Below are 26,395 nucleotides of genomic sequence, written 5' to 3'. Positions count from 1 at the left end.
CCTGTCTTGCAACTATAAACTCCCTCTACACTTACTTTCCTTGTACTTGAATATCTTCCAGATTTCTACTACTGCCTGTCTAAGACCACGCCTTAACTACAGTATACTGAATAATATACTGATTGCATCATTCACTCAAACACTTACCAAGGCAATTATGTTTCTCTGAATTTTTACAGCAATATCAAAGAACTTCCGTTAAATAGGTCGAAATCTTAGTCTTAGGGGAGAACATGTGACAAAGCAAAAATAGCTTGACTCTGCCCGTGGAAACCAGCCAGCCTGCTAAAATAGTACTTTCTATTAGGCAACTAAGGCAAGCTATGCATTCTGTCTGCGTTCTACTTAGTTTGCGCCTTCAACATGTCAAATACATAATATTGATTTGAAATGTTTTCATCAGTCCACCAGACCACCAGACCACCTACTATTGTTCACCACCAGAGTCATATCACTATGTTGGTGACATGACCATCTTGTCATTACCACAACAGTTACACCATATTTCAAACTTTCAATATTTTTGTAAAGATTTGAACATGAAATAAAACTAAATAAAATGATCTGTAAATATTTTTGCATACACTGATACCTACTCAGGAATACATGGTCCACACATTTGTCCAATAGGCTACTAGCCACCTTAACATAATGTGGTCTGACACATTTTGGAGTCTCAGGATTATTTGACATATTTTGGTTCTTGGAAATCATTAGTTCGACTTGCTGTGCATTTTTTCATTACTGTATATAATTATTATCATATGACATGTACGTTGTTAGCAAAGTCTTGCGGAACATGTCACACTCAACATTTCACTGCGTGTACCTGAGTGAGTGACAAATAAACCCTTTTGGTTTTGAATCTCTTGAATTTTGCAATCTCTGATCTCCTGCGGCTACGCAGGTGGATAGCATAGGTAGTATGTGTAGTATACACTACACTAAAATTATAGTCCAGTAGCCTAGTAGTATGTAAGGCGAGAGGTGTGTGTGTGTTCTAGGCATATGACCCCAGGACATGTCATGTAAGATGTACTGTTCAGAAGATCTCAGGGAGTCAGGGACTATAGAGTCCCTGTTCAGTCCTGTAGTAGCAACTAGCAGCAAGCATAATGATAAAAGATTCTATACACTGATTCTGATATTATTTTGTCTGTTTTTTCTGTTCAAAATAATGTTTTTTGTGGGGGATCGTCCACATTGAGTTTTATTTCCCTTTAGAGCAACAACTGAGGTTGTTAAGTTGTTTGTAGGAAAATAAATGCAATGTCTTCCATAATTCCCATATAAGAAGAATGTTCACATCGTCTGGCTCAGAACAACCTTAAACACGTAATCACTGTGGCTGACCTTTGTCATCATAAGTGACAGTTAGTCACTACAGGCTAAATGGGGGAAAAACTACAACACCCAGTGTTTTGTGCTCCGTTGCCGTGGTAACGTTTGACGTCAGGCTCCCCTGCTCCCTCTCTGCTTTGGGCTGGTGTGATTGGAGGGAAACCCCGTGGATTACATTCAGACGGACTGGTTGTGAGAGAATCAGCTGTAGCCTGTTAGACCGAGATCTCCGCTATCACCCACTACTCAGGTAAAAAGACTTGATTCCTTGCGTTCACATTCACAATCACATAGATTATCGTAGTGCCATGTGTTTTATTGTGGTGATTGGCGTTAATGGAAAACCATTGTCCGGAATTAACTGGGTGGTTGGTGTTAGCAACGACAATCGGCAGTCCAAGAACAATGGCTAAGCTACAGTTTGGGGTCTGGCTAAATGCTGGTACAAAAATGGAACACCCAGACATGCAAAAGCAGACAAGAAGGCGTGTCAGGTTGATGGTTCAAGCTTCTAACTATTATTGTTAGATTATTATCGTAAACTAGCTACCAAAATACACGTCCGCGTTCTGTCAATTACCTAAACTGTCGGATATAAATATGTTTTAGCTCATCCACAGACTTATTACAGACAGAATAATTTCATTGGCATTGGACTAATATCACTAGGCTTGGCTAGCAAATACTGCCACGATTCCCACGAATGCTCTGCCTTCAATGCATTGGCCGTTGAGTCATGGAGCTGTCATCAGCATCATGTGTCAATTTAAATCTGTCAAGTACGGGTACGGTAGTCGGGTTTTATACTTGAATCGTGACATGAGTGACAACGTGTGATTTCTAGCACATGATGGCAAATCAATCAATGGAGGGAGGCGCGGGTTCAAAGGCTGGGCCGTCACGCTTCTTGAGCTGCGCTGTGGAAATACATTTAATGTTTGACATGTCCAGCATGTGTGAAGGTTTTTCTTCTCTTTTTGGTCGTATGATTATGATACATTCACAATCTTAAAATGACCCATGTTGTCTAATGTCTACTCGGTGGCTTAAAGCGCTTCACTTCCAGGAAATAGTCTGCGTCAGGCTAGAAACAGGTCACGAGGACTTGGCTGTTTCATAGCTTTTAACCATTTTTTCCGACTCGTGGTATAAACATGGATGATTTGGTTGGTGTGAGGCGACACTGAAGCAAAGCCTGAACTGTTTGTGTTCTTAATACAATGACCTAGCATCTACGACTAGTCTGATTCATTTCCGCCAGCGGGGCGAGTCATTCCAACAGGTACAGAGATGGGTGTGGTGTAGTGTGTGTGTGTGTGTGTGTGTGTGTGTGAGAGAGAGTGTGTGCACATTCATGTTTTTCCGTGGGAGCAGCTAAGGTTGGCTTGGTTATGTCTTATGTGCACCCAATACTGTACCTTATTCGGAGATGTATTACACGTGACGTGGACATGACAATAACTATGCATTTCCCGGTATTCATTTCATGACATTGCATAGGGCCTAAATGGAAACAAGAACACGAGGACTTTTTTGGTGCTATTCCTTTTGGACTAAACTGTTTAATAAACTATTCAATCAATCAATGAAACTTAACGTAAGGTCAGATTGATACACTCAGACAAGCAATTTATTGGGTGTGATGAAGGCCTATGTAAGGTGGCTTAGGTCCTGATAATTTGTCTACAAGATGGATATTAAAATGAGTCTACAACAAGAACATGCTTTTAGTAGATTGGTAAATCATATTGCTTAACTGTTAAGAATCTTAACAGACAATACACTAACATCATCATCTTAATTTAAGATGATGATGTTAGTGTATTGCTTGTTGTCAGTCACACTGTTTAACATTAACATACATTGCTCAGTTTACATAAAATGTTCTCAATCAGAATTGCAAAAATGTTAGTTAAATTAGTTAAGACATTTGCAGCTATCCAGAAATAAATTATATATTTTTTATGAATTATGCGTGCGTTGTTTTCTGATCACTACATGGCCCATAGTTTTCTTGCAATCTCCATGCAGTCTGGTATGGAAAATAAGTGATTGATTATGTGGAAGCCCTTTGGCCATAATGCCTTGGTCAAAGGATGTAAGTTATTGATCTAATGATTTGTGTGTTGGGGGGGGGGGGGCACGTGCCTTTCTATCTGCCTTTCTCTCTGCCAAAATTAGCCGATATACAAGCTACGATCTACAACGTATTGCTTTGCAATGTGTTGTGACTTGTGAGCATGTAGACTTGCCTTTTTCGCAGAATGTTCGCACCCATAATAGGGGCACGTCGGTTCATGTGGTATTATGGAGGCTTGGCATTGACACCCTAATCTAGCACAGAAAATGAGTTTGCAGTTTAATTGTTACTAGCTCTGTGCAGCTGTTAGTAAAAGTGTTTTTTCCCTATACAGAACCTTGCAGCTACTATTTAATTACCGTATAGCTCTTCCAAGCATATTGTTCTTTTTCAGTTACTTGGCACCAATCATTGAGTCACTTTTCCACTACGGTATGGGCCCAAATGAAAATTGTTAACGCCAGGTTGAGAGAGTACTGCTATTGATGCTAAAGCTTGTTGGCCTCTTTCTCACAGTGGGGAAGACGGGGATGGCACCAACATTCTAGTTGGCCTAGAAAGCTAGCATTGCTCCATCCTGTTCACCCTGAGAGGGAGCTGCTATGACCAGCTTTTGCCCTAGTAGTCTGTCCTAGAGCTTTGAGTGACCATACATTAAAATGCAAACCCCTTTTCCCTATTTCTGTTCCTCTACACTCTCACTTTATTTTGCTTAAACCATATGGCAAACCCTTCCCTGTCATACTAATTGTTCTCTTTCTGCCACAGCCACTTTCTGCCACAGCCACGAATAGTCCTTCTCCAAGAAATATTTCTTGGCTGCATAGAAAAAGCCACAAGACGCAACTCTAAAACTCGATGGATACAAGTTTTATTCTTTTAGGAAGGGTGGCATCTTATGCGTTCTACACTAATGACTCCTTCTCCTTTCTTGTTACTGGCCTGTGGTGGTCAAAAGCATGGAATACATGGAATTTGTTTGATCGCTCATTATGTAACTAAATTCCTTCCTCTATTTACTATACTTCCCTAACATCCAATATAGTTAGTTAAAGCAGTGAAGTGCTTGGGAGGAGACCATAAAACTAGTGCCCATTCCAGCCAGCTTGTTACAAATATAAACTTTAAGCCTGATTTGCAGTTTGCACCAAAATGGCAGATCTACAAGCTTGGCTATTGTTATCTGACACCCGTGAGCAGTAAAGTATAACTCAGGCTTTATTAATAGCCTGCACATATTGTACCTGGATGAAAAGTAATTGTGAACTAGGTGGAGATTAAGCAGTTTTATTTATCTTATGTAATTACTCTTTTCTTTTGTAGTTCTCTTTATCTTGTCCTGCAACACGAAGAGTGAATTTCAAAAGCCATAATAAACATCCATAAAATGTGTACTTAATATTACTTCTGCTCTTCACCTCCTATGGGGCACCCCCTAAGGCATCGATAATGTTCCTCCACCTATCACATCTTTTGCAACCAGTTGTGCCTTGCCCCACGAGAGACCCATCTCCAGCTGCTCAGCCTTGATAGTTCTGTGGCAGGTGATCTTGTTTCCTTTTCCACTGTGGTTGTCCATCTGAGGGCCACTTTGGGGATCCGCTCTGGTGGCATTCAAAGTACTTTTATATGCTTTATTATTTTATTGGGCCAGAATATACGGCAGATCTCCCTCAGGCAGCCATTGTGAAAACTAAAGAGCTGACTTTACTCATGTTGCGCTTGTTTATTCGCCAATGTGTGTTTTTTAATGTATCTTTGCTTGCACCCCCAGCCTCCAGTGAGCAGCCATGGTGGACAAGAGCGAAGTGGTGCAGAAGGAGCTTGTGCAGAAGGCCAAGCTGGCGGAGCAGGCGGAGCGTTATGACGATATGGCGGCGGCCATGAAGGCAGTGACGGAGGAGGGTTCCCAGCTGTCCAACGAGGAGCGCAACCTGCTGTCTGTGGCATACAAGAATGTGGTGGGGGCTCGCCGCTCCTCATGGCGTGTGGTGTCCAGCATCGAGCAGAAGACAGAGGGCAGCGATAAAAAGCAGGCCATGGCCAAGGAGTACCGAGAGAAGATTGAGAAGGAGCTGAAGGAGATTTGCAATGATGTGCTGGTGAGCTTAACTGACTAAATTGGGGAGGGGAGGGGAGGAGGGGTGTACACGCCACAGGTGTACATCGGCATTTTGCGAGAGAAATTCCTGAAGACAGGTCTTTTTCCGACACTATAGGCTATATATTTAAATGTTTCTTGTTGTTTTTGCCCTCAATAAGAAGTCTGTTGTCTTTGAGATTGACATGTCACGGAGTCACTGTCACAATGACCCTGTGAACTGCCTCCATGCAAAACACTGTATGATCAATAGCAAGGCTTTTCCATTTTTGTATGCATTATGGACTTTCCTTGCACATTCCATTGATTGCAATCAAATAAAGGTTTGTTGCACGCTTTTGTAATGTTAATACTCCATCGCGCAGTGGTGATGCTCTTGACAAAAAGAACAAATCTGTTGATTTGAATATGCTGCAAAGGTCAGTTAAGTGCAAAGTTATTGAAGTTATTATTAACTAACTAGTAACTACCCATTGACACCTATTTTCGTATGTACCTCCCCGCCGATGATTCCTTATCACACCTTTTTTAATATCAATTGATTACGGTGATCAACTGTGTCCTTTACGTGGTCATAACACTCCTGTTTCGGTCTGGTGAAAAGAAAACGGAACAAACCGGAAATGGAAAATCCGCTGGCTTATGCTTTCTATGGGGACGCAGATTCTTAGAACGTAAATATCTCTGATTCTTCTTTTTAGACCAAAAACAGGCTTGGTTTGCGGCTGATTTATCTAAACGATTTCGTATTTCGCTTATTTCGCTTACAAAAAGTATGTTTTGGGTGGATTAAATGACAATTGCGAGACATGTTACGTAGCAGATTTTTACTTCCTGACTCAGCAGTTTCCGGCCAAAACATCTTTCAATTTAAGAGCCTCGCTCAGTGAGATATAATGTATGAGTTAACGCACAGAAGGATTCTGCACTTCTGGTCAGATGAAGTAGGAGCCAGGCCCGGACGCCCACAACGCCTGGAGCTTCTTAATGTCGCCAAAGATGGTCTATTTATGAAGATGGGCGAACTTCATTGGAGCCACTAGAGGCGCAATGGCCTACAAAGTAGGCATGGCTGGAAGTAAAGTCGAGTTTGTGCCTCTTGCTAATTTTCCTCTTGGGTGTTGCCAACATCTCATCAGTCATCTTCCCTATTGACTGTCTCTCGGTCTCACAAGAGACAGTGGGGGCTGCAGCATGCCACTTGGATGCAGGCCAGGGTCAGCCTCGGTCAGGTCGCCTGGAGGATGGTGTCTGTTGCAAGACCCGAAACACCCAACGATTTCAGGTTGCAACACTGATGTGTCCAAGTTTGTGCATCAGTAGATGTCTAATTTACTTAAAGTGACACTTGACCTTTTTTGCTAAAATATATATGTTAATGACGTTTAGAAAATTTAGAACACTTTCCTGGGGTGTGTAATGTGGTTTTAGATTTTAGCAGTGTCCATGATGTTGCAGACACTTGGCTCACTTACTTCCTGGACTATAGTTGTCTCAGTAAGACACCCCTCCCCCTATCCACAAGGAGGAGCAGTGCACCAAGGCATTATGGGAATTGTAGTCCAGGAAGGAAGTGAGCCCAGTGTCTGTGACATCATGGACACTGATGAAGGCTGGATAGCCGAAACGTTTGTCTCCTGTTCAAAATGCAAGAATAAATTATTGAAATGCAGTCTTGGTGTGTGTGACCCATTACCGTTATTTCACTGCTAAAATCTAAAATATCTAAAACCACATATTACACACATGAAACTCCCCAGAAAGTGTTCTAAACGTCATTAACATATCTTTTTTTTTTGTAAAAAGGGTGAAGTGTCCCTTTAACCGATTCCATGCCGCTACGATAGGCGGTATCGTGAGGCTAGTGCCAGTGAAATGCGCGACAATAAATAAACAAGAAGAGCCCTCATCCGGCAGACCCGGAAGTGATTGGCCTCCGTTGTGGCTCCAGGCATGGTCGCACAATTGATGATGCATCTTTCTAATGAACTGCAAAATCCACGTTGAAACCATGTTAGAAAAGCTATACAAACATAACTGCAAAACAAATCTTCCAGCTGACAGTCGCAGATGTTACATTTAAACCTGAGACCCATAGAAAGGTGTTACCCTAGGCCTAGGGGGAGCCATCTCACAGGAGACTATGCAGAATACAGCCCGTTTCATGATGGAGTGACGCACCTACAAGCACAACGTGACTCATAGAATAATCATTTTCAAATGTTCTTTTAAATAGGGGAAACACTGTAGATTAACTAGATTTATATGATCTCACCTCAGAACAAAGGGATTAAGGTTTCATTGTCAAACAGACCTTTTAAATTGTAATTTTAGCTAAATTGTGATTGATCTACAAATTCAACATGGTCCAGTGCTCTAGGTGCAAGCTGGGGGAGGAGGAAAAAATGACATGGATCAAAGTATAGATGAATTACTCCACTGAATGTCATTTCACCAACTCACCACTTAGTTGGATGATCAAAATGAAGAGTCACAGTATAGATAGTCTTTCAACATTACATTATAAATGTGTTGAGATGTGATGAGAACTCATGACCATGTACGGGCTGTGTTTAAGACTTGTTGGGTCTGTTTTAGATGAACATGGGTTTAGCAGGGCCTCTCGCTGAAGAATGTTTATTTCAGGCAAACCACTTTTTCAGTCCTCAGCTAGTAGTAACACTGAGCAGTTGAGGCTGACCGTTGGCTCTGATTTATCTTGTAACAGGAATTGGGGCAGAGTGAGACACTTGTTGTAGTCCCCCCCCCATCGACTGCCAAATATTATGAGCTTTTGAACGTGTTTAATTCTGTCACACCCAGTCTGGTCAGGTTCAGATAGGCCAGTGAATCATTACTACAATCTGTGAACAACTGTGGAAGGAACCAATGAGATTCATGCTCCAGCAATCTGTCATTGGTTTATCTCTATTCTTAGATTATCCACCCTGCTCTAATTTGTATATTGACCGGTATTTTCCCCATTGACCTAGTCTCAAGACACGCTTTTGTCCAGATGTGGCACTTTTGATTCCTTTTATTTCTGTTTTGTAGGGAGATGGCAACGCTGGTTAAAGGTTATTGTCAACCAGCAACAAGCCCCTTGTTCTCCATGATGCTTGTTTTGTTTTTACAGCTGAAACCGGATTTCCTTGTTATTGTCTAAGGAAGTGGTCATGTGTCTGTGTGAGAGAAACAAAATCTGACATGAGTTGGGCTACAAGAGAGCCATGTTGTCACTATGTCTGTGATGACAAGCCTTTTGTCTCTATATCCATGTGACAAATGGCTGTCTAAACGATTGTAATTGTAATTGCCCCCAAACACCTTGTGTAACCAAGGCCTTATGTTTGTCTAAAGAGAAGTAATGTGACTAAGAGAGTAAGGCTTAAGTCCAAAGTCAGACCTTCCTAAAGTGTCTCAGCCTGGGATGGTGTCAGTTACGTCAACAACAGGTTGCTGGACCTTCTAGGCGGTGTGCGTGCGCCATACCTCTTAACTAGCTATTTAACCTCTTCTGCCCTCTATCTGTTCCAGTATTAAGTTTGACAGTAATCTAGATAAAGACGTTTTGCTGGTTCTTCTAATTACCTGTCTTGAGCAATGGCCTCCAGCCTATAGGTTATTACCACTTTACTCATCTCATCTGTTCCCATGTAGAGAGAGTGAGTCAAGAGGAAGATAAGTGTCTGGAGTGGGAATGAGATGTGTCGCAGTAGATAAGGGTTTTCTATTTGTAATCCAATGTGGGGGATGAATCCCATAAGGCTTGTCACCGGTGTAATGGGAGAATGGGCAAAATGTGTGTTTGTGTTTAACCCATTTAGATCGTACGACGTGTGGGAACGTCATAACTAATTAAACCGACGGGTTGTTAGGACGTGTACACACGTCCTAGCGCATTTTCATTGATATCAAACGATAGAAAAATATTCTAATTTTTTTTGTTTGCCTCTCCTTCTACACCATACTCCTTCTTTCGCGCATGTGCGTTGTCGTTCACTTCCCTGTTTACCGTTCACAAAGAAAGGCTCGGCGCACATAATCTAAGGAGCTCTCCGTGGTTTTGACCAGATGGATATACTAAGCTCTTCATTTCTGACTTCAATATGCCTCTCGTTCAAAATATGAAGCGAGCGATCATCAGTGATTTATATCGTAATCTTAGCGAGGTAAGCAAGCAAAAACATGTCTCCCGGTTTTTGTCCGGAACGGAAGGGTTACAGAGTAAAAGCGGACAAATCTTCCCGGCACCCAGAGAAATCCCGGCGCTGATTGTAATGTGTTAAGGGACATTCTATTCATTTCCATCAATAGTCTGCTTGCAGCATACTGCATACTGTGTTTGGTGTTGTCATAATCACACACCACCTGAGGATGTGAGAAATGAATATTATCTAGAAACGCTATCCATTACCCCTCAGTCAACAACTGTGGTGTTTAGATTCAATACAAGATTCAAGACATTTCTCCGCCTGCCCAATAGTGAATGTTGTAAAATTGTGCCCAATTCTTCTTATGCCTGTTAAGTTCTTTTAATTGCAAAGTATGAATGTGAGTTGAGCCTGGTAACCCTCACAGGTGGTCCCTTCTCATTATGCTTGCTGGCGTTCTGAAAAAGCATGTTTGTTTGATCAGCAAAGTTGGGTGGTAGTCAGTTGATGCATGCTCTTACGCTAGGGGAAGATGGGAATGTGAGATAACGGTGAAAGCATTACCTCATACAAGGCAGAAAGTGCATGTAGAAATGCTGTCCACTCCCTTGAGTCATTGTAGTATGAACAACCCAGCTCTTCTATAGAGAAGGCTAACCTATACTTTTCACTGCCAGTTATATGCTGTTTTCCTTGTAAAGCGAAAAACATTTATTTGCTTTTATATTTCCGATATAATGTAATTTAATTCCTGATGGAGAGTCTCTGTGAAGGTAAGGGGTGGTGTGTCCTATACAACCAGGGACATTGGAAGACAGCCAGGCAACAGGGGCAACCTGACCCAAAGCTGAAGGCATACACTATTTCAGACCCTGATTCTTCTCTTCCCGTCAGAGTGGGCTTTCAACAGTCCACGTTTAGATTAAGAATAAAAAATAACTTTTACAGTTGAAAATGAAAATACATAATCTTTGGTTGTGTGGCAAAGCATAAATTCAGCCTTGGGGTACATGTGAGCCATGAACTATGTTTTCTGGGTATCCTTTATACATGAGGAGCAGTTGTTTTAATGACCCTTGTTACAAAGCCTGTTACAGAATGAGTAGTTTTGTAAAACATTTAAAGAATGGACCTATGCAGCAAAGCAGGTGGTCAACCAGACATCATCAACTAAGGTGAAGTGCCTCTTCTTCATTGACTGTTGATGGTCTTGTACTTTGTCTTGTAGCTTTGTAGGTGTCCCTGCTTCACTTTGCGAGTTCAGTTGTATGTTCTAGCAAGAATAGGGCCTAGCAAAATAAGAACAAGGGACTTTGTTAGAATCTCTATTTTCTGTATAACTTTAATATAGATTCTATAGGTAGCATACTATTCTGATTCACTCCTCTGTATTACATGGCTGTGTGAGTCACTGGGTACTAATCCCATAATGACAGCAGCTGAGCCACCAGCGTTCTTGGCCACTGACCTCCACCTCGGCCTTGCACAGCCTCATGGGGACAGAGCAAGGGGGAGGACAAGGTTACTTTCTATCTCAGACTAGCATAGCAGCACTCTACAGTCTACAGTCTACACAACATTAATGTGGTCTATTTTGTCTTCACAACAAGCTCAATGTGATGTGCATCATGCATCTGGTAAAAGTGTATGAGCCTTCAATGTTTAGGTAGGAATGGACACCTGTGTCAGGAAGATAATTTTGGCAAAATGGTCAGATGGTCTCAGGAGGAAGAGGAGGAGATGGATGGTAACAACAAGAGATGAATGAAAGAGTTGGAAGAAGAGGGTGGGCCTGGGGATGGTCACTTAAAGTGCCACAACTTCTTCAGCTGCACCCATAGTGTTTGGAATTGGCATCAAATCAATCAATAATACTTTATTTTGTAACCAATAAACATGTGTTTATTAAACACGGGAACCGTAATCCGTAGGCACTGGGCAGCATCAGTTGACACTTGACAAGAGAGCGCAACAGTGCATTGACTGCATTCAGCACCACAATAGTTCTGCAGTTGCACCCGTTATGTTTAGAATTTGCATCAAAGCCAGAATAAAAAATACTTTATTTTTTAAACGTGTTTATTAAACACGGAACAGTTTAATCCTTACAACAGTAGCAACAATATGCTACAACAGTAGCATTCACTAGCCTCGTGTAGCCAGAAAAACCTGCCATTACAAAATAATAATAATCCACGCAGTGATATTCTGGCTGGCTACGCAAGGCTAACTCTTCTTGTGCCCAGAGGCTTTAAAATAGTGAGCGGTAGTTTCACATAGGACTGGGTTGACTAGGTTGTCAACGCTGGCGACGAAGACAGACGCTGTGAGCACAGAGTTATAACGGAGTGGACCAGATGAACGTTTATTTTCTGCTTGCGCATGAGCATAGTGTGCGCAGAGTTGACATCCAAGATGATCGAGAGGAAAGGCTTCAGTGAGATGATGGCATTTCTCAAATCATCTTTGCCGTCAACTTTGCGCACACTATGCGCAAGCAGCTCACTACTGGCCGATCACAGCGGGACTGTGATCCACTCAAGCTATATTATACCTATGGGCTGTGGTGCGGTGGGATCCAATCCATAATAACACCACGACGAGAGACGTGCAGAGATGCACACTCGTACAGTTCCCTTTACCTATTGCTATACATTACAGTAACGTTTATAACGTTTTTGGACTATATATAAAATGTAGCCACCGCTTGCTTCCATGGTAGAAGCAGCCAGAATCCCAAAACTCAGTGCACGCACACACGGTCTTTAGTGGCTTTAGGGCTCAGAATGAGGTAAAGGATGATTTTGGGAGCTTAATAAAACATTAATTCGACCTCCCGGTTAGCATATTAATGCTTCTATTGCTACAGTAGATTACTGCCGCAACACTTGCTCGAAAATGGCCGTCCGATTATCACTTCTGGTTCACGTGACCAGATCGCGTCTCTACTTTTCTGCTTTTTACGTGTATTCTGTCCGGCCCCAGATTCTCCTCTATGGTAACGGGAGGGAATGCTACCCACCCCTACTTTACCCCCCAGGGGCTTGTGTGGGCAGGCTTGACATACAGGGAGTCGAAAATGGCACACAGATTCCTGGATGTTGAGCAGTTGTCAAGTTCTAATTCCCCTATCTAGCTTGTGACCTACCTGTGAGAGAGTGGTGAAATCTGTCTCAGAGTCTGCTTAGACAGTCAAGGTGTGTCTCACGTCATGTGTTCCATATCTCTTTTTTTTGACCGAATGAACGCACTCCTTGTGCAAACAAGCAACAGTATGCTAGGACCGTAATAGCTTTCACTGTGAACTGAATTCAAACATTTATAAATTAAACCAAAATTAATCATTACCACCTTACTCAGTTTTACATTGTTTTATAAGTGGCTATCATGAAACATCACTGCTTTTACTTTAAATGGAATGTGCCATATTACTTCAAGCACATTATTGTGTAGGTTAATCTATTGCTCTCCACTGCATATTGGTGTTGCATAACATTCATGCTGCCCCTGCATAGTGCATACCAGAGAACTTGTAGCCTAGCATATGTGACGCTCCCTCCAACCGACACAAGTTGGATTCAAAGTGTGCACTGCAGAAAGAATATGACCAATTATAGAATATGACCCATTTCTGTGAGGACAGAAATAATGGTTTCAAAGGCCTCCCCATGTCTTTCTCCTTGCAGGAGTGGCACATGACTAAGTATTGCCAAATACTCATTTCTCTCCCACTTTATCCCTGCTCATGTCTTTGCTCCCCATTTTATCAGCTTCCAGGGCTGATCAGTGAAGAGACACTCTTCCTCCCACAATATGGCATCTTAAAATAACAGCATATGGGATCTACACATGCGATACTGTGTTTGGCTACTGTATATATAAATACCTCTTAAGGTAAATGTGGCACTGTTCCTCAGTCGACCAGCCAATCAAAGCGCTAGCTCACTTTTGCAGAAGAAGCCATCTTATTTAGCGTTTAGTGAGGACACGATCACAGACTGGCAAATTGTTTTATTTAAGGTACATTAATAAACGTGTATGAAATAGTGTGAAATGCTGTCCAATTTGCTTTGTAATTTATTTGCATATCTGGTTTAGAGCCCACACGGAAAATGCTGTTCCATACCCATCCGGGGATATGACGTACCCAGAGTATGTGCAGACTTTCTCTCTCGGCCTCCATCTCTGCTCTCCCCCTCTCCCTCGCCACTCTCGCTCTCCATCCCTACCCCTCTCTATCCCCTCTCTCCCTCCCCCTCTCCCTCGCCACCCTCGCTCTCCATCCCTACCCCTCTCTATCCCCTCTCTCCCTCCCCCTCTCCCTCACCACTCTCGCTCTCCATCCCTACCCCTCTCTATCCCCTCTCTCCCTCACCACTCTCTCTCTCCATCCCTACCCCTCTCTATCCCCTCTCTCCCTACTCCTCTCCCTCACCACTCTCGCTCTCCATCCCTACCCCTCTCTATCCCCTCTCTCCCTACTCCTCTCTCTCTGCCACTTACTGTATATCGGCTCATGTGGCACACGTGTTATGTGATGCTCGGCCAATCGCATATTATATATAGAATATTGTCCTCAAATTTTGAGGACACAATCTCTAGAATTATTATTGATTGTGGGGCGCTGGCCCCTCCTTTGTCCAGCTTTGAGGGTCTGTGTAAACACAAACATTGAAGACAAAAGTGTGTAAACACAAACATCTATTGATTGGCCAGAAATGAATGAGATGATGTATGATGACATATGATGAGAGCGCCCCTCACTTCACACAGGTGTAATGTATGTGTGAGTGGGTGGAAATGATGGGATACAGTACTAGGCGGGATCTAAACCCGGACTGAGTGGTAAACCCAACGCTCTGTTTAAACTGCGGCGCATACTGCCACTTGTGCAGTACAGAGTGAAGTTGTCTGATAAGCTGTCTATTTGATAGATGAATGGCCTAAACTGGGGCGCCCGCTGGCCTAGCGGTCCAGGCGCATGCCACATATAGGCTCTGGCCTGACAGCACGTTGCTTGTTCGAGTCCCGTTCATGACGACCTTTGCTGCGTGTCTCTCCCCGTCTCTCCCTGAGAGACCCAAACGACGCAGTTTACCTAGACCACCCCTCCCCCATCTGACGACATTGTCAGCCCTCTGTTTGATACAATAACCTAGTTCAATTATTAGAGATCATTACTAACTCTGCGTTCAGGTCAGTATTATATATAGCTCTGGTCCATAGCTCTAATGCGTTGCATTTAGCGCTATGTTACTCTCAACTTCCGCCGCTCGCATGAATGCAGACCAGCCTCGTCTTTAGCGTAAATAAAAAGAACGTTTTTGCTACTCACCAAAACAAAGGCTGGTTGTGTCATTGGAAAGCCTACTAGAGATGGTGTCTGGTATACAGCAGTCAATGCCCCAGAATAGGCACACCTATATGTAGGCATTTCAGTCAAGGGCCTGATAACTGAAATTGTCCATTTCACCCGGTGCATGCATTCCTGTCATCGTGCTGCTTGTCATTAGCCTTGCCCCTGCCAGTGCCCCAATTCTCCACACAGCTCTTGGAACACTTGGCTGCTCCCCAACGGCAGCCTAAAGTGTTGTGTAAGTACAGGCTCTTACATCAGCCCTGCCTTATTTTGATAACACATGGGAAAAGTTTAAAAACACATCCGGTTGTAGAATCATACAGAATTTGAGATTGGACTTTTCTGAAATCATAGTGTTGGAAGTTAAAGTTGGACTGCTGATCCACACAGTTGGTGTGTTGTTGGATTGAATGATGTTTGGAACGCTGTGTGAGGCACGGTGACTCCAATGTTTAAAACTGATTGTGGAGAGTTACCAATGTTTGGACCAATATTTTGTACAGATTTGATTAAAGTTTCCATTTGACAAACATTTCAAACAAGTATCATCATCATTCTGAAAGGGGGCGGGACTGCGACACTCTATTGAGTAAACTTTATAAGTAACTTTATTTATAAAACCGTTACAAGGTGTTGTACAATGAACAAACAAATCACATTACAATTTTTTTCAAAGTTAACTACCTTCATTATTGGTCTGATGTGTGTTGGTTATTAGATCTGATATGCTTGGGATTCCGTATGGCTCCTCTTGAAACCATTTAATGATCAGATCTGCACTGTGGAATTCAAAGTTGATCTTTCATGACTTTTGTAAATACAGGCTGGGCCTGGGATCGCGTTGGACAGGATGGGGGGGAAAAAGGAATGATGTTGGTCTTAGGGTGTTGGTCCCGAGGCCTAGCAGTTGCCCCAACATGTCGTGTCTTTTTGCTCATCTATCTGTGCTGAAGAGACAACACAGTACGGTGTGATTTTGCTCTCCTCTATTGAGGCTAGTGCGATGGAGTAGTATATGCTGATGTGACAATGTGACAACATGATACAGTTTTTCTTGCCTCTATTCAGCCTAGTGGGATGGAGTAGTATATATCTGTTATGAAGAGACAACGTGGTACGCGTCTGTTTTTAGACTAGAGATGTACCGATTTTCTTCCTTCCCGATACCAAATTGACCCTTAACAGGTCTGTAACTCTGAGAATGAACAAATGTGGGTCCATTTGCATTTGGTGCCATTTGTACACACTCAGAGTCAGAGTGGTGGGGGTCCTTGAAATTAAATTAAAAAAATCTATTAAGTACTAAAGTTAGTAAAATAATAAATAGTACAGTAAGAGTATGAAGCAGTCGTGCATCATCAACTGAAGCATTACAAAAATGACTAATAAAATATTATGATAAATTATGGAATGGACTGGCACACTCATCGATACCAGCATTTTAAGCAGTATCAGCAGCTTTTCTCTAGCCCTATCAGGCTAGTGATATCTGTACTGAAGATCCGAGCTGTGGGCTCGTTGAGTGACCTACTTCTACTCCAAGAGCTCACCAGGAGTTCAACAGCCTAACTCACACCTCTTGCTCCTCCCACCATACATACTCTCTTTCTCTCCTAATCCACCCTCCTGCACTTTCCCATGTTGCCATCGGTCTCTCCCCCATCCTTAGTTACCCAGGCAAAGTCCCAAGCCCAGGCCCTGAGGCTATCGGAGGTAGCTAGCGTCTCTCTAGCTTTAACCAGGCCTGGTTAAGAAAGAAGCTTCTAGTTTATGTAACTGTGATGATATTGGTTGCAAACTTGCATGTGTGCTCGTGTAACTACCACTGCTATCATGTGTAATGAATGGAAGCGTTAACTAGCCATACAGAACCTACCACTTGACATCTGGTATTACCATCTGAAAATTGCCCTGCTGCATCATTGAAAATGTCTCCTACACTTTCTGTTCTTTTTTATGTCTACAGTTGTGAGACGAAGATTACATCCACTTTCATGTCTGCTATTTTTCCCCCATACAAGCCACATGTAAATAAATGAGAAAATGTGCATGTTTTCTAACAGACGGTCCTTGTGTGTGTGTGTTTCTGTTCTCTGTATGTCTTCCACAACAGGGACTCCTAGACAAGTTCCTCATTCCCAACGCCACTCCAGCAGAGAGCAAAGTCTTCTACTTGAAAATGAAAGGAGATTACTACCGCTACTTAGCCGAGGTGGCCGTCGGAGAAGAGAAGGCCTGTAAGTCCTGCCATAAGTCCCCTGTGTGTGTGTGTGTGTGTGTGTGTGTGTGTGTGTGTGTGTGTGTGTGTGTGTGTGTGTGTGTGTGTGTGTGTGTGTGTGTGTGTGTGTGTGTGTGTGTGTGTGTGTGTGTGTGTGTGTGTGTGTGTGTGTGTGTGTGTGTGTGTGTGTGTGTGTGTGTGTGTGTGTGTGTGTGTGTGTGTGTGTGTGTGTGTGTGTGTGTGTGTGTGTGTGTGTGTGTGTGTGTGTGTGTGTGTGTGTGTGTTTAAGGATTGAAATCCACACTGGCTACAATTGCCAGGTCTTTCCTATCGCACCAGATCCTTTTAAATGAACACTTTAGTATCCGGATCAGCTTTGTAACATTGGCACCTCACTACAGATTACAGTACTGGCATGAATTGCCTTTGAGCAAGTTGGGTGCCCACTGCTCCTAATAGTTTGGATGGTTTAAATGCAGAGGACCAATTTCCCCACTGGGATCCATATAGGTGTAGTGATAGTTGTAGTGTTTAGTTGGACTTAAAAGCAGCTTAAGAGCATTGTACAAACTGGGAATCATATGTTGGGCTGTGAGTCCTTTGAACAGATAATAATATCATATAGTATGATACTATTCACAGACACACACACACACACACACACACTCAGTCACACACAGGACAGTTGATTGGTTTTTAATCTATCTGGCAGCAAAAAGCTTCCTTATTGGTTAGTTTCAGTTCACTATATCTTGCTCATCCATTCATATAATTACTGCCACAGGATGTTTCAGTCACGGGTAGGAAAGACAAGTGTGTGCGTGCGTGCGTGCGTGCGTGCGTGCGTGCGTGCGTGCGTGCGTGCGTGCGTGCGTGTGTGTGTGTGTGTGTGTGTGTGCGTGCATGCCTCTTCCCTTTCCCATCATCACACTTTGATATGGCGCCAGAAAAGTACTAAAGGAACTGATGACATAGGGGAAGCATGTCTGGATTGGATTTGCAATTGTACACTCCAGAATGGAGTTGTATTTGCAGTTTTATTAGTTCCTGAAATAGACAGGTAATGTTCACGTCTTAGGAGCAGTGGGACAATTGAAAGATCTGCCATATACCAGATAGTCTGATAACAAGCCTACAGGTACCCAGCCAGCCAACTAACACATTCACAGAAATTGTAGAAAAAAAAGTAGAGCACTGTCTATCTACTGTAGTCAGTCATATTCAACCATTAGCTACCAGGAGCTCTGTCTCTATTTTTCTGTATCACTCCCTTAACCTTGACCCACAGCAGCTTCCAGCAGGGTATAGCAGCAAACATGGTGCAAAAACATACTTGAAATTTGAAAGTAGCTCAGACCAACCGTCTTATCTGGGGGGGTTTGAGGTCACACAAAATGATGAAGCTCAGTGTAGCCTAAGGTATGGCAGCTGCCATAATGTGCTGCCCGAGGAAGCTTGAAATGTGTTTCTATTGAGAACCAAGCCTTTTTTGTGTTCAGACGGCTTCTTGGCGCTTGTCATGTCAGCATGACTGTAACAAACAGTTCTTGTTTTGTGCAAGAACTGTACAAAACAGTTTTTTTTTTAAATGCGTACTGCCATACGCCAGGGATGGGCGACTTTGACGATGGGGAGGGCCACTATATTTCCACATTCACTCCAGAGGGCCACATTGCATATGACTGTCGTAGCAAAAATAGCCGGCGAGTTTTTAGCTTGTAGATCAGCTATTTTTGCTATTGAATTGCAATCCTGATATATTTTTTTGCTATTTTTGAATTGGAATCCTGAAAAGTATAATTTTAATTTAATTTCAAATGCCTTTAATTAGTTATGTTACACACACATTTTATGTCCAATACATACATTGGATTAAAACATTTGAATATTACTCATTAAGTTAATAATTTAGACTGAAATAATTGAAGCGGATCATGTTTGCAAATCAATATTATATCAGCATTCTGATATTAACCTGTGGGCCGCATTAAGTGAAGGTTGGGGGCGTATTTGGCCCCTGGGCCAGCAGGTGCCCATGTGTGCCATAAGCTGCCATGTCAAAATGACGCCATAGGTTGCCAGGCTGTCAGACATGCATACAAAGTAACCAAGTCATGAAAGCAGAATAAATCAGCTAGCTGACAAGCCTTACAGAAATGGCAGCACAGCTGCCAGCCGCTCATCCCCAGGAGGAGAGCAAGGCAGGGAACAGGGTGCGGTCTTGGCCACTGCTTCCTGTGTGCTACAGCAGGGCTGCAGTTGGTCTGCCTGGTAAGAGTAGAGCAGGTGCTGACTTGTATCACCGTTTGCATCTCATGTATAGAGAATTAATTAGCCTTGGAAATTGTACAGCTATGCCACCTAAAACCTGGAGTGATACTTTCTGTTCATCAAATGAAAGGCATAGTTCATAATGTGATACAGAGGCTTACAGAGCTGTTTTGCTTTTACTTGAAACCCCCAAGCTTCCCTTTTTGTTACTCCACACCCAACTTAAACTGAGGCCCTGGGAATAGAGGTGTGTCCTGTGACATGTCAATATGATTAGTCATCAGTTCACCTTATCTCCACAAGGCATTTAAGAAAAGGTTTCTACACAGTATTCTAGTGATGGGTAGGCAGCTAGTCATAATTGTTAAGTGATCCTATGGACATCGCTACTAATACTATAGTATGTTCATAACAAGCGTGTCTAGTTTGACTGCCCATAAATGCCATGTACACTCGAACTGTCACTGTACTTGTCAGGTCGTCACGGTTTCTGTTTGTTTCCTCTTTGGAATGGGGTGGCAGAGATGAAGGAAGCAGGGAGGCCAGTTAGAGTGTAATGTGGGAACAGGGGAAATAACACAAGGCTCAGTTCCCTTTTGTGTCCAACAGACAGACAGTTAGCCCATTGTGTTTATCTGCAGGAGAGGAAGAGATCTACACACCTAGTCTCTTGGTTACAGAGAAACCGTCCTGACCCCCAACTGCGAATGCCAGCTCCTCCATTACAAAAAGACATGATGCAATTGTGGCAAAGTTTGGAGTTGTTTTGTTGGGTGATGTAATAGTTTGTCATTGAATTAGGCTAATATCAGGCTCAGCAAATTTGTTTCATATTTGTTCCTTTCCCTCCCATATAAGGTCTCTGCCGGATGTATAATTGTCTGCTTACACTTTTAGGAAAGAAAGTGTTACACATTAAAGAACCAAAGCATAAACGATAAACTTGCTTGTTTATTCTGTGTGCCTACTTGTTTCCAAGGCAACTGCTAAGTGCTGGTGATAGTGCTCTGGCTGATTCACTGAGTAAAGCCATATTTATAACTTTGTCCTATGATAGTGTCATGTGTTGAAAATAGTCAATCTCCAAGCTCACAACACGTCACATTCGTAATGCATTGTGTGCTTGGAAGTATACATTTGGCTTTACACCACAGGTCCTCCTGAGCAATACAGTCTGAGCATTCACTGCATCGTTCTTCTTAATAGTGTAATGCAAGACCTTGTTTCACATATTGTATGAATTGAATAATGGAGAAAATCTTTGGTACACACAATCAACCCATGTAAATTGGTAGATGAGATGAGCCACTAACTCTTTTTCTTTCTCTTCCTCAGCCATCATTGGCAGTTCACAGGAGGCATACAAGAATGCCTTTGAGATCAGTAAGACAGACATGCAGCCCACGCACCCCATCCGTCTCGGCCTCGCCCTCAATTTCTCCGTCTTCTACTATGAGATCCTTAATTCGCCTGAACAGGCCTGCAAGCTGGCCAAGACGGTAATGACTTTATAAGCGTTGGTATAATCATGTAATTTATATTATCTGCCAGGCCAAAGGCATGGCCGAGAGACTGTTTTTGCCTGTGTGTGGGTGGGTGGGTGTATGTGCGCACGCGTGTGTCCATCTGTGAGCAGCTAATCTCTGGCACCGTTGGACAGATCGGTGCAAAACTCTGCATGCATACTCCCTAGAGGCCAAGGAAAAACCTCTGCCCGATATTTTCACAAAGGCCTGTTATAGTGCCACCAGGAGGCCAATTTTTGTTAAACATCTTTTTAGATAAGTCCTACAGATTTTATCCAAACATCACACCAATCAGTACACATTAGTTCTATAGTCATGTGATCAGGAGTGGCCCGTTTTTAACAGAATGCCCCCGATTTTAAACGCAACGTCCGAAACTTGAGTGAAACACTCAGATTCCCACTAGGCCAAGGAAGTGATGCCACCAGACATTTTTCAAACCGGCCTCAAGGAGGCTTTTTAACAGGCTGAATCCCCGTTTTGGCCTATAACTCTTGAACTTTAGGTCATACAATCAAAATGATTTTTCCCTTGGATCATTATGAAACTCTCCAAATAAACCACGCCCATTTCCACTTGACAGGTTTTCCACCATGTTGTGTTTTTTGTGCTAAACACAACATTTTGCTACTACTCCTATAAAGACTTTGTCCAAAACTCACACTAATTGGTACACATATCTTTGTCAGATCCCATTCCAAGTGTCCATGTCCAAACTTTGCAGGAGCAAACTTTAGTAGTATTAGAATTGTATTTAATAAAAAATTAAATCATTTTTCTATAATATGTGATAGGTTTTATGTACAACTAAACTGTCTATATACAGAATGCACAACAGAAGAGATAGCCTATACAGAAAGATGAAGACAAACCGACGAACCGTTCATAATCGTACCAACCTATATGTTGATAAATAAACGACTGCTTTTCTAACCGTATTCTCTGTTTGGTTCCTCCAGGCTTTCGATGAAGCCATTGCAGAGCTTGACTCCTTGAGTGAAGATTCGTACAAAGACAGTACATTGATCATGCAGCTACTGAGAGACAATTTGACAGTAAGTCGAGTTTATTTTTGTGGATTACATAAGCACCATTTTTCCAACACACTTGAGGCCAATCTAATTTCGCAGCATAAATAAGCAATGTGATTGGCTGAGAGCTGTGTGTTATTGCGCCAATATGGGCCAGGTGTTGCTTAGCAATGCATGCACCCAGATGATGTAGAGGTAAGAACATCCACCCACCAGTTCACTAACAGTCAGTGATGCTTCCAGCTTGGCCAGGCACTGTAACAACCACATTGGTCGCGTTCATGGGTAGGAAGCCGCCAGGAGGGAGTGAAACTGGGGTAGCATTATGCACTCAGGTGAAACTCCTCATTGTAAGGGGAAAAGAAGAGGCTAGTGATGCCATCATGTATCGAAGGAGGCATGCAGTTGCCCACACCTCCCCTAGGCCAACTGTCAGTGTTGGCAGCTACAGGGGCTGCAGTGTACAGGAATTGGCAGTGGCATATACAGAATAACAAAGAATACAACACTTACACTCATGTTCTATTTCTTAAATATCCATAATGGTACAGTGCAATCGGGTGGCGCAGCGGTAAAGTACCTGTCCACTCACCATCTAGGTGGTCTAGGGTCTTGAATCACGGCGGTGCATCCAATTTGGCTGTGCGACCATATGAACACAACTGACATTTCAAGTTCATGGTAGGAAAGCCGGGTAGGGAGTATGATTATATTTATTTATTCCTTTGACAGTTGCCTTAAAGGGGCATTCCACTCATTTTCAACATTTTACTGTCATTAATATACCTTAGAACTGTTGTGTGGAAATAATAAAAAAGTCCCCCCCCATTCTGTGTTTCCTAGAACTGTAGGTCTGAAAAAAATCATTAACATGGTGAAACACATCTTGATGATGTCATCAAGATGTGTTTCACCATGTTAATGATTTTTTTCATAATTGCAGTTCTAGGAAACACAGAATGGGGGGCTTTTTTTATTATTTCCACACAACAGCTCTAAGGTATATTAATGACATAATAAAATGTTGAAAATGAGTGGAATGCCCCTTTAACTCTGGCCTGATTGGGCAACATGCAACTTCATGCAGTCTGGTATCCACGTGCAAATGCATGTGCACCTGCTGAATGTGTTATAATTACAAAATGTTACATAGCCTACTAGCAAGTGTTACTTTTATGATTGGTATTACTTACAATAATAGGCTACAAGAAAGTTGGGATAACAGAATAAAACAATGCTACTTTGACTGTAATTGTTTCAACCCCCATCATTACCATTAATACATGAAATTGAAACATAATGGACACAAATGTAGTACTAACAAAACAAATTGCAAACGTAGCATACATATTTGCAACTTGTTTGTATTTTAAGATTATTTTTTATTGTGGGCACAAAATGCATGTATTTCAACTATAAAACCAGAAACATTCGCTACACAAGTATGTGAATACAAATGACAATGCCTGGCCCAAGCCCAGACGATGCGTGTCTACAATACTTCTGCACCGGTGGAGGTAATATAACCCCCAAAGCAAAATAGAGCAGCTGTGAACACAAATCCAAGAAGACTGCTTCTTTCTGTTGTATGCTATAGAAATGCAAACATGCACGTTATGCTTGCATAGTTGTGATTTTCACGTTCCATAACATAATGAGTTGTCATCAGCGTCACAGTGATTATGTTCCGTCTTGTAAAGAATTGCAGCTTGTATAGTTTTGCTGATATTAATTTATCTATTTCATCAAAACAGTAGAACTGAAATCTGATACTGCTGTATATTACAGCTATAACACTAGTGATTGTTGCTAATGTGTTAATGTTTGTACTTTTCTTCTTTATCCCTCGCTACCCACTTCTCTTTTCTCCTCATCCTTCCTCAGCTGTGGACCTCTGATAACCAGGGTGATGGTGAAGATGCAGAGGAGTCCAGGGATTGAGACGGAACCCCCCCTAGACCCCCCACCCCTAGTCATCCCTGTCTGCCTGTCGTTGTCCTGGCTCATCCTCATCATCAACACTGAGACCACCTCATTATCATCATTGTCGTCCAGCTCTCCATCTCTTCATTTTTAGTTCTCACCACCAGACATCTCACTTCTATTGGTTTACTATTTCTTATTTTGTAGTTACTGTATGTCGGAAGGGGATTGTAGGTTTGGAGTTACAGGGTGGGAGGGTTATCTTGGATGGGTGGGGGGTGGGTAGATTAGTATCAGGAACGGTGTGTTTGGGGTTGGGCGCTTGTATGCTGACCTTTTGTTTGAGTGTGGGAGCAATAGGGGTGTTACATTATACATGCGGTAGGTGAGGGGGCAAGTTCTCGACTCATGCAAACTGCAGTAGGTTGAATTTTTAAGTCAGAAAACAGTTGTACTGTACTTGTGTCTATTCATGTTAACAGTCTTGTGCTTGATTGGCACCATTGCTTGATACATCTGTGGTTTCACAACATCAGAGTTGGCTCCTCGTATCTGAGGAGGCAGCAGTTTTTAGTCTGTATTTAGCTAGAGAATCGACAGTGGAAACGAGGACAGTGGAGGTAGTATTAAGGCTAATTTATTCTTAGCCGCATGACCACGTCGCTCGACAGGAATGACTTTCGCCGTGTAGCACGGTCATGCAACTAAGTATACATGAAGCCTTAGAGGGCACTGGAGACAGCAGGCAAGGTTATGTTGGAACAGAAAGGTTACATTCCATTTACTGTCACTTGCTCAACTTTCTATTCCTCTTTTTGGGTGGCCTGCATTTGTATTTCTATGTATCAATTACGAGGTATAGAAAACTTTTATGAACAAAAGAGCACACAAGCTTGTTACTGGCACTGTATGAGCAGAGCAGTAAGGATTTCTTTCCCATATGCTTATCTAGTTACTGCTTTTTCCAATTAAGGTTTTTATTTGTTTTGATTTTTATTTTCCTTTTTATTTTGATACTTGCCTAAATTGCATGTGGCTAAGTAGTTAGAGAAGAGGTGAAGGAGGTTGTTGTTGGGCTGGCTAACTTTGTTCATGTCTTTGGAATTTTCATACAGAACACCCAAACATAACTGTTATTTGGAGGGAAACATGTAATTTCATGTATGTGGAATAAAAAAAGATAATTTAAAAGTTTGATGCTGTCCATTTTCACTGAGTTTTAATCTACCTGAGTTTATTTCCTGGTTTTACGATATTAGTCAAAAAAAATCCCAATTAAAATCATATCCAAGATCTTGAACATTGGGGATTAAAGAAAATGTTATATTGTAACCCCAATCAAACACATTGAAACTAAAGAAATGGTGGGTCTAATACATGTGTATTCTGTATTTTCTGTGAATCACTTGAGTGAGTGAATCATGGTGGAGACTAGAGAGAGACTGCAAGTTATCTTGCACTTAGATTTTGAATGCGGGAAACACTTGTGTTACTTGTGCTCAGTCAGTAACGACGTGTGCCTTTGTAATAACTTTTGAGTGACACCCTGGAGCTACGTTAGAGTTTTAACAAGTATGCAGACGGGCCCACTTTTGAAGACATTGACCCTGAGACGGGACGTTAAAGGTTACAGTAATTAATTTGCTTACCACGTACACACACACTTTAATGACTGTTAATAGCAGGGGGACAACGTTAAATATGAAGTCACAGAACATCAAAACGTTATGGTCATGGTACGTAAAATTGGGGGAAGGAGAGAAAGCACCGTCTCGGACTTCTCCCAAATCTCCATTCTCCCCCCAGAAACCCAGCCTTTAGTTTCTTTCCTAGCAGTCCTTTTGGGTGTGTCTGCCCAACTGCCATGCGTCCAGGATGTGGGAGGAGGAGGACACTACAAAGTACAACCACACAGAGGAATGTTAAGCTGAATACCACTTATTAAATCCTTACTCATCACAGACTCAAAGTCTCAGTCATGAAGTAGTAGTACCATGATCCAAGAGAAACAAGCAGACCTTTACGTCTGGACACAAAGTGGGATGATAGTGTGATAATTATTAACCCAACAGCTGCCCTGGGACATCAGATGAAATTAACATTTTTTTCTTTAGGTGGGACATTCCCACCGATTCCTCCACCTATGGTGTCAAAACCAGCCTAAACCAACAGACTTCTCTGTGACATGCTGCTCAGAGCACAAGGCAGCAACATAAAATCTTTATAAAAGGGAATATGAAACATCTAGCCATACAGTATTTTCAACCAAGCCGGCCTCAATGCCTCATCTATCCGGAAGTAGGCCATGTTAAATTATCTATAGATTCTAGACCTAGAGCATATTAATGCAATTCATATTTGAATAAAATCTGTATGTTTGTAACGGGCAGC

The 26,395-nt window shown here is 42.3% G+C and overlaps 2 protein-coding genes across 3 annotated transcripts in view; one reads left to right on the top strand and one right to left on the bottom strand.

The window, feature by feature from the left end:
• The first annotated feature begins 1,431 nt into the window (after positions 1–1,431).
• LOC306925539 (14-3-3 protein zeta/delta-like) lies at positions 1,432–25,198 on the top strand. Of its 2 annotated transcripts, none has more exons than XM_079504421.1 (6): positions 1,432–1,591; positions 5,196–5,523; positions 17,149–17,272; positions 20,860–21,023; positions 22,010–22,105; positions 23,966–25,198. In XM_079504421.1, exons 2-6 carry the CDS (start codon positions 5,212–5,214, stop codon positions 24,020–24,022), a joined length of 753 nt encoding a protein of 250 aa, XP_079360547.1. In that variant the 5' UTR covers positions 1,432–1,591; positions 5,196–5,211; the 3' UTR covers positions 24,023–25,198. The 2 variants fall into 2 exon arrangements, with proteins under 2 accessions (XP_079360547.1, XP_079360548.1); XM_079504422.1 differs by lacking the exon at positions 1,432–1,591 and adding an exon at positions 2,480–2,623.
• The window catches only part of LOC306925537 (sperm-associated antigen 1-like), a 73,971-nt gene continuing 70,688 nt past the window's right edge, over positions 23,113–26,395 (bottom strand). The window contains exon 19 of the mRNA XM_079504419.1: positions 23,113–23,139. The gene's annotated coding sequence lies outside the window, so the exon portion shown is untranslated. The remainder of the gene's footprint in view (positions 23,140–26,395) is intronic.

This window comes from Electrona antarctica (genome assembly GCF_951216825.1).
Source record: "Electrona antarctica genome assembly, chromosome: 6".
NCBI classification, from domain to species: domain Eukaryota; kingdom Metazoa; phylum Chordata; class Actinopteri; order Myctophiformes; family Myctophidae; genus Electrona; species Electrona antarctica.
This window is presented reverse-complemented; position numbering and strand designations above follow the sequence as displayed.